The 12,907-nt window shown below is 40.2% G+C and overlaps 1 protein-coding gene across 9 annotated transcripts in view; it reads left to right on the plus strand.

The window, feature by feature from the left end:
- ERC1 (ELKS/RAB6-interacting/CAST family member 1) overlaps positions 1 to 12,907 on the plus strand; it is a 450,240-nt gene that overhangs the window by 262,232 nt on the left and 175,101 nt on the right. For all 9 annotated transcript variants that reach the window (XM_060190339.1, XM_060190341.1, XM_060190340.1 and 6 more), the window contains one exon: positions 6,056 to 6,216. In XM_060190339.1, the coding sequence (XP_060046322.1) occupies positions 6,056 to 6,216 (161 nt within the window). The remainder of the gene's footprint in view (positions 1 to 6,055; positions 6,217 to 12,907) is intronic.

Consider the following 12,907-nt stretch of genomic DNA (forward strand, 5'->3'; position numbering starts at 1 on the left):
TATATAATCTATTTTAGTCAACCTTCATTACTTTTAATGTTTATTTACAAGATTATGAGATAACAGGTATATTTCCACACTTTTCCCACCACCAGAGTTCTGTGTCCCTATTCCCTCCATTGGAAACTGCATTAGTTCTCCCAAGATCAAAGATATGGGTTGACTATTGTTTCTGTAACTATACTTATATATGTTTGCCCTTTTTTTTTTATGGTCCTGCCTTCTCTTCCCTTTTTTAATATTTATTTATTTATTTATTTTCCCTTTTGTTGCCCTTGTTTTTTTTATTGTTGTTGTTATTGATGTCATCATTGTTAGGTAGGACAGAGAGAAATGGAGAGAGGAGGGGAAGACAGAGAGGGGGGAGAGAAAGGTAGACACCTGCAGACCTGCTTCACCGCCTGTGAAGCGACTGACTCCCCTGCAGGTGGGGAGCTGGGGGCTCGAACTGGGATCCCTTACACCAGTCCTTGCGCTTTGCGCCACTTGTGCTTAACCTGCTGTGCTACTACCCGACTCCCATTCTCTTCCTTTCTAAGTCACACCTACTACTTGAGTGTCTTTCCTTTTTAAAAAATTATTATTATTTTGTAAATGTTTCTCTTCTCTTTCTGAACCCTGATGGAATTGGTAACCCTCTGGTTATCTTCCCCTAATATTTACCTCTCTGGGAGTATGGGCCAAAATTCTGTATGAGGTGCAGAAGGTGGAAGGTCTGGCTTCTGTAATTGATCCTCCACTGGACATGGAAGTTGGCAGTTTGATCCATACCCTCAGCGTATTTCTGTCTTTCCCTAGTGGGGTAGGACTCTGGAGAGGTGAGGTTTGGGTACATTGATGAGGTCAACTGACCAGGAAGTCAGGATGAAGTCATAGTATCATCTGCAAGAAAGTAAAGTCTTTTAGTTTGATCTGGCTTGAAGTCAAAATGTAAGATGGATGATTAGTTGAAAATGCTGGGATTTTATGGTGCCATTCTTGCCTTAATTACTAAGATGCTTTAAAACTTATTTAGGTCCATGTGTAACCTGAGGAGAAATCTGTGAATCTGTAACTCACAAGTATGTGAAAATTATGCAGTGTTTAAGAAAATGTCTTGTTAATAGGCAAAATTCTCCAAGTAAAAGTTTGGAATGAAAGTTAAAGCATCTGTAAGCAGAGCAAACTAAATTTGAGAAAAGAGCTCTGACAACTGAAGTGTGTTGATAAGAGTGTACTTTCATTCATAAGTAGATGAGATAGTAAAAAAAAAAATCCTCAGGTTAGAAGATTGACAGAGAATTTGATAAGAACTTTCAGAAGCTGTTGATCAGTGACATATCCTGACAAAATAAATTTTTATACAAAACTACCACCACTTTTAACAATAGGGGGCTTGCAAAGAAGTGGTGTATCAGTTTTTCATGCTTGAGAGCCCCCCAAAGGTTCAATCCTCAGCACCACCACATGCCAGATAGGGGCAGTGTTCGAATGCATCCTCTCTCTCTCTCTCTCCCCCAATTATTGAAAATAAAGTATTTTGTTAGAAAGTGAACCACCTGAGATGGAATTAGAGTATACTATGAAAGGAGAGGTCTCACCCGAGTAATGAAGCTGAAGGGTTGTCATTCCACACGTGAAGTCTCTGGACACAGTCTGAAGTGAAGCATGTTGAGGTGGCAATCGTTGTGTTGGTTAGGTTGTGATCGGCAGATGCAATATTATTTGATATGGATTGGGAGAGGCATACGGGAAAGTGGGCCATATCCAATATTTCCAGGACTGGGGGAAGTAGAGGCTCTATAGTGGAGATGTGAGGTTCCTCCTGTCTTAGGGTTCAAAAAGACAATCGATAGTTAATGTTATCATCACATTAATTGGTAATTGGGTTAACTTTAAAAAGTCCTTTTGTTAGGGTTTGCTGTACAGTACCCAGTATCTTATATATAGCTGTGATATTGGATGCTTCTGATCTACTTGGTCTAGGCTTTTGAGAGAGTCTGCATATCAATTACACAGCCTATATATTAAAAAGATTCAGCTTGTGTTTTAAAAACTTCGAGACATACAATTAATTTTCCCCCTCTCATATTAATTAACTAGTGATTTATATGACTACATTTTACTAGGAGTGTACATAAACACCATTCCCACCACCAAAAGACTGTGACCCATCCCTCCCACCCAGTTTCTGTGAGAGAGAGCATATGTTCACACGTATCCGTAAACTACTGCAAAATATATACCTGAAAGCAGCAGTACACTAGAGTTTGCAGTGAGTAGCCCCCTAACACTTCCTCTCCACTATTCCAAGCTTTGGGTCATGATTGCTCAACAATTTGTTTGGCTTCATATGTTAACTCTCTTTTCAGTCACCAGGTTCCAGATGTCATCAGGATGCCGGCCAGGCTTCCCTGGACTGAAGACCCCACCAATGTGTACTGGAGCTCAGCTTCCCCAGAGACCCACCCTACTAGGGAAAGAGAGAGGCAGACTGGGAGTATGGACCGACCAGTCAACGCCCATGTTCAGCGGGGAAGCAATTACAGAAGCCAGACCTTCTACCTTCTGCAAACCACAATGACCCTGGGTCCATGCTCCCAGAGGGATAGAGAATGGGAAAGCTATCAGGGGAGGGGGTGGGATATGGAGATTGGGTGGCAGGAATTGTGTGGAATTGTACCCCTCCTACCCTATGGTTTTGTTAATTTATTCTTTCTTAAATTAAAAAAAATAAATAAAAATAAAACAAAGTATTTCTTTAAAATCCAAAATTGGTTCTTTGAAAATCCTAAGAACGTTGACTGACCTTTGATGAGAGTAAAGGAGAAAAAGTTGCTCCAGTGAACCATTATAGAATAATGGTACATTATAACTATAAATTCTTCAGGTATTAAAAAGATGCAGTGATTTTTTTTTTTCAGTACATTTAGGTCAAATAAATGTCATGGAAAATGGAACTTAACAAAATGTAACTAAATATGCAGATGAAAACCTGAAAAATAGAGAGTAATGTATTTTCCAACCAGTTTCAAGCCCAGAGAATTAAATTGATGACTACTAATAAATATATGAGGATCAAGTAATTTTAGTTTGAAGAAACATTTCCAAAAGTTTTTTTTTTAATTTTTATTTATAAAAAGGAAACACTGACAAAAACCATAGGTTAAGAGGGGCACAACTCCACACAATTCCCACCACCTGAACTCCGTGTCCCACCCTGATAGCTTTCCTATTCTTTATCCCTCTGGGAGTATGGACTCAGGGTCATTATGGGGTGCAGAAGGTAGAAGGTGTGGCTTTTGTAACTGCTTCACTGCTGAACCCATGGGCATTGACTGGTTGATCCATACTCTCAGCCTATTTCTGTCTTTCCCTGGTGGGGCGAGGTTCTGGGGAAGCGGAGCTCCAGGACACATTGGTGGGGTCACCTGCCCAGCAAGTCCTAGCATCTGCAACCTGGTGGCTGAAAAAAAAAATTAACATATAGAGCCAAAAAAAAAAGTGGACTAATCATGAACCTAAAGGCTGGAAAAGTTCATATGAAGAGTTGGGTGGGGTCTCTGTTTTGTAGATAGTTGGTAGTCCTATTTTAGTTATATTCCAAAGAGCCCATGACTATACTATTTTTTTTTTAAGAGTGAATGGTTTATTTCCAACCTACTTTACAAGATAACTTCATATCACAGCTTGGCAAAGTTAATAATGAAAGTATAATTTAGATAAATAACATAATTCTTAAAAGAGATTATTGTCATTTTAAAACCAGTGTATGTGAAAAAGAAAAGTATGAATCAAGATTGATATAATTAGAAAACATCACTGAAGTCTGTCTCATTAAAAATGATATAATGATTTGAGAAAAATCGTCTGATTATCTCATCAAATTCAGAATTTTTTTGGCCTTCACTGGTCCAGACCAGATTTTAAGAGAGGAATAGAGAGAGAGACACTACAGCTCTTAAGTGACTTCCAGTATCATGGGGACCATGACTTAATTGTATACTTGAGAGAGGGGGCTTGTGGGGTAGCTCAACAGGTAGAGCACATTTCCCAAACCCTTGGTTGTACTCCTGGCACCACATGTGAACTTCAAAGACAGCACCAGGGAGAACCTCATGATGTAGCTGTGCTGTAGTCTCTTTCCCATTCTCTCTACCTAAATGGACTGAATATTGAGGGGGGATGTCTCCACAATATCGCATATGCTGGAAGCCATTAATTCACTCCCTGGCATCACATTTTAAAAAAATGTGTGTGTGTTTGTGTGTGTATCACACATAGAATATCTTATGAAATACATTTTATAGTATCATTTAGATAGATTTAGAGGCCAGGAGGTGGCACACCTAGTTAAGTTCACATAATACAGTACGCAAGGTCCTAAGTTCAAACCCCTAGTCCCTACCTGCATAGGGAAAGCTTCACAAGTGGTGAAACAGTGCTGCAAGTGTCTTTCTGTCTCTTTCCCTGTATCTCCCCTCCCCTCTCAGTTTTGTTTCTGTCCAATAGTAAATAAAGTAAAAATATTTTTTAAAATAGAATTATTACTTTATTGTAGTATGTTGTAATCAGTTGGTATATTTATTCATTTGGATTTCTAGAGAAATAGAACCAGTAAGACATATGTTGAATATAGTATGTATATGCGTATAGACATAAAGATGTGTACAATGTATTTGATTTATATCTAATTAATTCTGCTTCTGGCAAACGCTAGAAGAAGAAGAAGAATTCTGCTTCTCTGGAGAACCCCAATTAATAAACTTATACATTTATTTCTCACTCAAATTGGAGTATCAGCATGATTGGCTGTCTTTAGTTGTTGCTGGGGGTTGTCATGTTCCATGTGGTTTGTTCTAGGAGCTCATTGAGAGGCAGAAGCCTCCTGGAGTGTTGTTTTCTTGGCATTGGCAGAAATACATCCCAACCACACATATTATAAGCCCCAGCTTTTGTGGGGCTTGCTAGTATCATTGCTCAAAATAAGTCACATAACCACAGGTCAAGAAACTCTGTCCACCGTGGGGTCATGACAAGAATGTGACTAAATACAGTTACTTTAGAGAAATGAATAATTTGAACGACCAATTCAGTCTACTGAACACAGTATAAAAATAGAGAAAATTCAAGACCTTGGGTATAGAAAAGGATTTCTTAAACAGGACATAAGAGTTACAAATTTAAAAGTTAATAACATCAGTCATATAATATTATTGGTCATCAAAAGAGGTAATAACAAAAGGAATATATAAATTACTGTCCTTTTTGCTGACTACCTTACTTGAAAAAAATCTCTGCCAACTTGGTTTCAAAGCAATAAATCACCTGATTGAAATAACTTGTTTCATATGTATATACTCCTTTAATGGTATAAGATAGAAAAATATTACTTTGAGTGAATTAAAATGACTCATTTCTGCTTATATGAATCTTCCATTAGTGAGTTCATGTCATTTATTTTCTAAAATATTTTATATTTATCATGACTTTGTTTCTTAAATCTTATCTCTATTATTTAAATGGAAATTTATGTACCACTTAAAATAAATTTGTTGAAAGGCATTATATGTGGGTGACCTTTTGCACTGATACATGTTCTTGTGTTTATTATAAAAGGGAATGACATTCTTTCTGACCTAAACTGTGAACTAATAGTGGAGGAAGATTTAAGATTCACTTCACTATCTGCCCCTATCTTCTTGATAAGTATCTTGTCAGATATAGGAAGAGTATTGGATTTTCAATTTTTTATTATCTTTATTTTTTTTATTGGACAGAGATAGCCAAAAATTGAAAGGAATGGATAGATAGGGAGGGAGACAGAGAGACACCTGCATCCCTGCTTCACCACTCGTGAAACTTTCCCTCTGCAGGTGGGGACCAGGTGCTCAAACTTGGGTCCTTGTGTACTGTGACACGTACACTCAACCAGGTGTGCCACCACCAGGTCCTGAGTATTAGATTTTCAGAGCACATCATCAGTATTATGGACCCAGGAATTGAACATTGCTCAGTTGCTCTAAATTTAGTTGATTGAAATGTTCAGTTCTTCTCTTTTCCATGTTTATTACAGGTGGAGGAGCTACTAATGGCCATGGAGAAGGTCAAGCAAGAATTAGAGTCCATGAAAGCAAAACTGTCCTCCACACAGCAGTCCCTAGCTGAGAAAGAGACTCATCTGACCAACCTTCGTGCAGAGAGGAGAAAACACTTGGAAGAAGTTTTGGAGATGAAGTAAGTGCATATAATCTTTCTTTAAAGAAATGTTTAGCACAAATACTTTTCATCATTTCTTCATATTTGGGCCCTATTTATTATACATGCCTAAGTTTTAATGTTGACTCCTGTTTTCTGCTTCCTACAGCAATTTTGGAGCACCCTAGTCAAATAGGATTATTTTTGCCTTTTCCTCTTTGGACTCCAGAGTATATGTATCTGTTTCAATTGCATCTTTAAATTTCTGAAATCTTCTGGAACATTTACAAAAATTTTTGAGCTTATTGAGGTAAATGACTATTATTCCTGAGGTTTTAAGGTGGCCAGGCAATTTTAAAAAACATTTCCAAAGGTATGCAAAATTAGAATATTATAATCAGCCCCCGTATTCTATTCTTTACATATAACTATTAACATTTTCCTTCATTCTGCAGTCAACTTTTTCAGAAAATAAGTAAAACCTTGTTGTATATCATATTCTTATTTGCCCCAGACCTTCCTGAGATAATCGCTGTGAAGCATGTATACTTGTGCTATCATGTAATATATGTTTCTCTCTCTTTTTTTTTTTGTGATGGTAAAGCTTTGGTTTCTTCCCAATAAGGGTATCTCTTTGAGAGGAAAATAAAATTTAACTAGGGGATTCCTGGTTAGACTTGGTTTCAGTTCTGTCAGTGTAAGAGAAGTAGGCAGCGATGAGGAATAGAAATAGTTAAGGAAACACAATACTGTGTCTATTTTACTTTGTTATTTTACTTTAGTTTGAGAGAAGTACAGAGTGCTGCTCAGCTCTGCTTCATGTTGGTGTGGGAGATTAAACCTGAGACTTTGGAGACTCAAGCATGAAAGTCTTTTGCAGAACCACTATATTCATTTCCCTGCCCCTAGCCCCCTACTATACAGTCTTTCTCTATTAATTTTTTAAAGTAATTAGTGATCACTTCCTATTTCTTACATAGTCTCTCTGACTAAAATAAAGACTTCTCAGCCCAGCTATGCTCTAAGTAACATCACATCTGTTATGCTACTTTGACCAATCACCAAGTTTTCAGTGCCAGCTATATTTATAGGGTAGTAAAGGATCTTGCCATGCTACTTTAGCATGGATTTTTATGGGCATAACTATAATGATATGACTGCGATGCAAATGTTGGAGGGTAACACTTAACAGATGTTTAGACTTCAGTCCAAGGTTAAGAAATGTTTTGACTTTTGTTTTGAAATTTTTATTTATAAAAAAGGAAACACTGACAAAAAACATAGGATAAGAGGGGTACAACTCCACACAGTTCCCACCACCAGAACTCCATGTCCCATCCCCTCCCCTGATTGCTTTCCTATTCTTTATCCCTCTGGGAGTATGGACCCAAGATCATTATGGGATGCAGAAGGTGGAAGGTCTGGCTTCTGTAATTGCTTCCCCGCTGACCATGGTCATTGGCAGGTCAATCCATACTCCTAGCCTGTCTCTCTTTCCCTAGTGGGGCAGGTTCTGGAGAAGTGGGGTTCCAGGACACATTGGTAGGGTCCACTGTCCAGGAAAGTCTGTTTGGCATCATGTTAACATCTGGAACCTGGTGGCCAAAAAAATGTTAACATACAGAGCCAAAGAAATAGGTGACTAATCTGGGAGTCAGGTGGTAGCACAATGGGTTAAGCACACATGGCACAAAGCCCAAGGACCGATGTAAGGATCCCAGTTCCAGCCCCAGCTCCCCACCTGAAGGGGAGTCATTTCACAAGTGGTCTTCTTCCCCTCCTCTCTCCATTTCTCTGTGTCCTATCCAATAACAATGACATCAATAACTACAACAATAAACAACAAGGGCAACAACAGGGAATAAATAAATTACTATTATTATTTATTTATTTACTTATTTATTTATAAAAAGGAGACATTGACAAAACCATAGGATAAGAGGGGTACAACTCCACACAGTTCCCACCACCAGATCTCTGCATCCCATCCCCTCCCCTGATTGCTTTCCTATTCTTTATCCCACTGGGAGTATGGACCCACGGTCATTGTGAGATGCAGAAGGTGGAAGGTCTAGCTTCTGTAATTGCTTCCCCACTAAACATGGGCGTTGACTGGTCGATCCATACTCCCAGCCTGCCTCTCTCTTTCCCTGGTATGGTGGGGCTCTGGGGAAGTGGAGCTCCAGGACATATTGGTGGGGTTGTCTGTCCAGGAAATTCTGGTCGGCATCATGCTGGCATCTGGAACCTGGTGGCTGAAAAGAGAGTTAACAAACAAAGCCAAACAAATTGTTGAACAATCATGTACCTAAAGGCTGGAATAGTGCAGAGGAAGAGTTGGGGCATCCTCCATTTTGTAGATAGCTAGTAGGCATATTTTAGTTACATTCCAAAAGGCCTGTGGCTATATTAGTTCCCCCCCCCAAGCCTGAAATCTGATGTGCAGGTGGATCCAAGTTATTGTCTGGGAGATGATGTCATGGCTGGAAAAGGGACAGAAAGCTGGATCAAGAAAGAGAGTAGCTTCCTTGTTGTTGAGCCAGATGTTGTCGTACGCGGGCTGTACGATGAGATGAGAGAGAGGGGATCCAGAGCGAAGAGGAAACACAAATCTTTATTTGCGCTGGCACCTCAGAGTTGGGTGCTAGAGAAGCAGGTTGGGCCACGTGGAGGTAGTGAAAATGGCCACCTCATGCAGTAACCTTTCCTGCGTCTGAACACCGGAGTGAAGCACTGGCAAGAGAGTGAGGTGTGGAAAACGGGGGTTAACACCAAGAATCTGAATAGCAGGTGTTTTTATGAGACTTGCTCTAACTGGAGGCGGGGTTTCCCTGACTGGAGGCGTGGTCGCAGCTTATCAGGACATTGGCGTAACCACTGAAAAGCAGGCCCCGTTTTGATTATGTGGGGTAACTGCATAAACCTGTGTCATAGCGGATGCCCCATAATTGCCTGATGTAAGTTATTGTGTCGCTAAAATCCAATTATCTGGGTGTAGGTGTTTAAGATTAAGGCATGCTTGACGGAATTATGGTATCATGCCTTCCCAGACAATAGAGCGCAGGAGTAGTGAGCGGACGTCAGGATTATAAACCTCTCTCTAAGCTTGTCTTCACCCTTGAGATGAAGCTCGCTAATGATTCATCAGTGCCTTGGTGAAGAGAGTTAATGGGAACTGACAAATCTACATTGGGTGGGGTCACCCTTTCCCATGCTTGTGTTGCTCAGATGTGTACCTGTTCAAAATAACCGGTTGGAAACCTGGCTTCTGACTGCTGAGCTCCAGATTCATAAGCTCCTTCTCCAAACAAAGCATCAGAATCCCATTCTACCTGTTTGTTACTATTTTCCTGTGACTGTCTAGAGCACTCATTGCGGAAGCATGCCTTCCACTGTAGGTAGGGGGGGTCTGGGAGTGCAGCACAAGCCAGGTCCTTCTAATCCTGGGGCGTGTTAAGATGGTGGTAAAAACTCCTTAAAACGGACTGGGCCCATGGAGCATGCATTCCATCCTCCCTGACCCCTTGTCTGAGTGCTCTGAAGTCTGCAGAGGAGTATGGCTGCCATGGCTAAGGGTTTTGTTTAGAAGGGGCCAAGTTTACTGGGAAGGTGTGGACTTGGTCTGATGACGCAGGGGAAAGAATTACAGAAGTGGAAGCTGCCGTAGTGGCTACGGGGGAAACTGAACACGTATCTACGGGGACGGAGCTCTCGGGGTGGACTGCAAATGGTTTAAGGTCCTTAAATGCTGAAAAAATATCCTTTAACTCTCGTATCTCAGCCACAAGGTCTCTTAATGATGAGGTGTCAGCAGGGGGAGGAGTCGAAGGAGAGGAAGCCACAGGGTCTCTTAATGATAAGGTATTAGCAGGGGGAGGAGTCAAAGAAGTGGAAGCCGCAGCAAGAGAAACCGAACCTGTGTCTGTGGGTACAACTGGGGGAGGGGTCAAAGGAGCGGCCGAACACATGTCTGTGGGGACAGCTGGGGGAGGGGTCAAAGGAGTGGCTGAACACGTCTGCGGGGTCAGTGGGGGGAGGGGTTGTGGAAGCGGAAGCTGCCACAGGAGAAACCAAACACGTGTGTCCGGAGGCAGCAGTTTTGGGGCTGACTGCAGATTGCTTAGGGTGTTTAAGTCTTAAGCAAATATCCTTTAACTCCCGTATCTCAGCCTCAAGGTCACTTAACCTTTTGGCAGGAGGCCTTGTACATAGTCTGAAAATAGTAAATATAGCCATGAGAACCCACGGTGTAGCGAAAATTAAAGCGTCTCTGAGATCGAAAGCCTGTCCCAGGAAAGAAGGATAGAATGTCTGGTACACCTCCTCATAAAACGGAAAAAATCCCATGGTGGAGGGAAACGCAGGGCCACAGAGGCAAGCGGATGCCACTTACCTGTGTCTGGGTGGTTTTTCTGGACCTCAGGCTGGGTGTGAGTGCGGGACATGTTGAGCGCCAGATGTTGCGTCGCATACTGTTCCCACCCTACTGGGCTAGTATATTTATAAGGACAAGACTGTTTGTAGTTTTTAGTTTAGCTTAGCTTGGTATAGATTGCGCTGCATCCTGCATGAATAAAGAGATACTGCGTACAATCCAGCCATGAGTCCTGGATCATCTGTTACCCGCCCGTGAAGCCAGCCCGGTGAAAACAACACTTCCTAATATGGGAAATGGGTATAGATATTGTTGACTGTAAACCCCATCGATTTGATTTGGTCTGGGGCCCATAGTCAGTTTAGGAGCCTATGTGACCTCTGCATCCCTGTAGATCTGAGCTCACATTCTGTGGTCATGAGTAGGAACATTCCAAGCTTCCCCAATATCGACTCATCTTCCTCAGGTGTAGCATAGAGTATGTTGTCTGGCCTCCCTTTGGAGGGTGGAACATTCTCAACCCTTTTTGATCCAAGTTGAGGGTTATTGTCCTATCCAATAACAACAACATCAACAACAACAAGGGCAACAACAGGGAATAAATAAATAAATTTTTAAAAAGATAGTTGACTAATCATGAACCTAAAGGCTGGACCTTTTTTATTATTATTATTTGATTTTTTATTTATAAAAAGGAAACATTGACTAAACCAAGGATAAGAGGGGTACAACTTCACACAGTTCCCACCACTGACTCTGTATCCCATCCCCTCCCCTGATAGCTTTCCAATTCTTTAACCCTCTGGGACCCAAGATCATTGTGGGATGCAGAAGATGGAAGGTCTGGCTTCTGTAATTGCTTCCCGCTGAACAAGGGCATTGACAGATTGATCCATACTCCCAGTCTGCTTTTCTCTTACCCAAGTGGGGAAGGGCTCTGGGGTAGCGGGGCTCCAGGACACATTGGTGGTGGTGTCTGTTCAGGGAAGTCTGGTCGGCATCATGCTAGCATCTGGAACCTGGTTTTTAAGAAATGTATTGCAGGTTATCTGCTCTTGAAAATGAATTCTTGAGGTCAAAATAGCTTGATACTGTTGGCATACTAGGGAGAGGTTAGGGTTCTGAGTATAATATAAGATGACTTTGCAAATATGTTTCTAGGGGAACAAGTAAGGTGTAAGATGAGATTTTTATCAGTTTAGATGGGATTTAAATGTAGTTGGTATTTTCAAGGTTGAGTAGTAAAAAAGTCTTATGTGATAAACAGTAAAATGACTTGACTTGTAAGGGTCTGGGAGCCTTTTCCAGATTGTGTTAGTAGGTTAAGTTGAAAATAAAATTAAATTAGGACCCAAAGTAATTAATAAATTATAAAAGAATGAAGGTAATGTTGGATGGACATTGATAAGCAAAAGCAGGTCTTACTAAAGTAGCACTAATTTTTTTCTCTATGCATTAATATTTTTGACAGATATTTCCAACTCAGCTTAAATAACTATAACAAAATACTGATTTATAGATTTATAGAATGGGTTTCTTTCATTGTTAGGAATTTGTAAATATTTGAAATAATTTTTTAAATAATCATTAACATTATGCCGTGAAATGGAATTGTACCTCATTTTTTTTTTTACCACATCACCAAACCTTTATTACCCTAAGTTGAGGAGTACATTTCTGAAAAGTACTGGGGTCAACAAAGTTATTTTTGGTGAAGTCAAACATTCCTACAGTAAGCATGTGAAGGCAAAGTGTATAGAGAAATTGATATAGAAATTTAACAAACATTAATTAATACATTAGAGTATTAAAATCTGACATCATGAAACTATATAAATGTGACAATAGCAGTCTTATAAATTAATACCTTCCCAATAAAGTGATAAAAAATAAATAAGAAACTTAGCCCTCATAGGTAACCCAGTTCTTTGATCATTTTCTTTAGTGCTCACAATATTTATTACTCTGGCACCATGATATTCTTTAAACTTTATTTATTTATTTTTCCTTTTGTTGCACTTGTTGTCTTTTTTTTTTTACTGTTGTTGTAATTATTATTTTTGTTGTTCTGATGTCATCATTGTTAGATAGGACAGAGAGAAATGGAGAGAGTAGGGGAAGACAGAGGGGGAGAGAAAGATACCTGCAGACCTGCTTCACCACCTGTGAAGCGACTCCCCTGTAGGTGGGGAGGTGGGGGCTCAAACCGGGATCCTTATGCCAATCCTTGTGCTTTGCACATGCACTTAACCCGCTGCTCTACTGCTCGATGCCCAGCAACATGATATTCTTAATCAGATTTTCCAAAGTATGGTTATGCATATTTTTCAATTTAATGTTTGTAACATAGTCTTT

This window comes from Erinaceus europaeus, chromosome 4 (assembly GCF_950295315.1).
Source record: "Erinaceus europaeus chromosome 4, mEriEur2.1, whole genome shotgun sequence".
In the NCBI taxonomy this organism is placed as follows: domain Eukaryota; kingdom Metazoa; phylum Chordata; class Mammalia; order Eulipotyphla; family Erinaceidae; genus Erinaceus; species Erinaceus europaeus.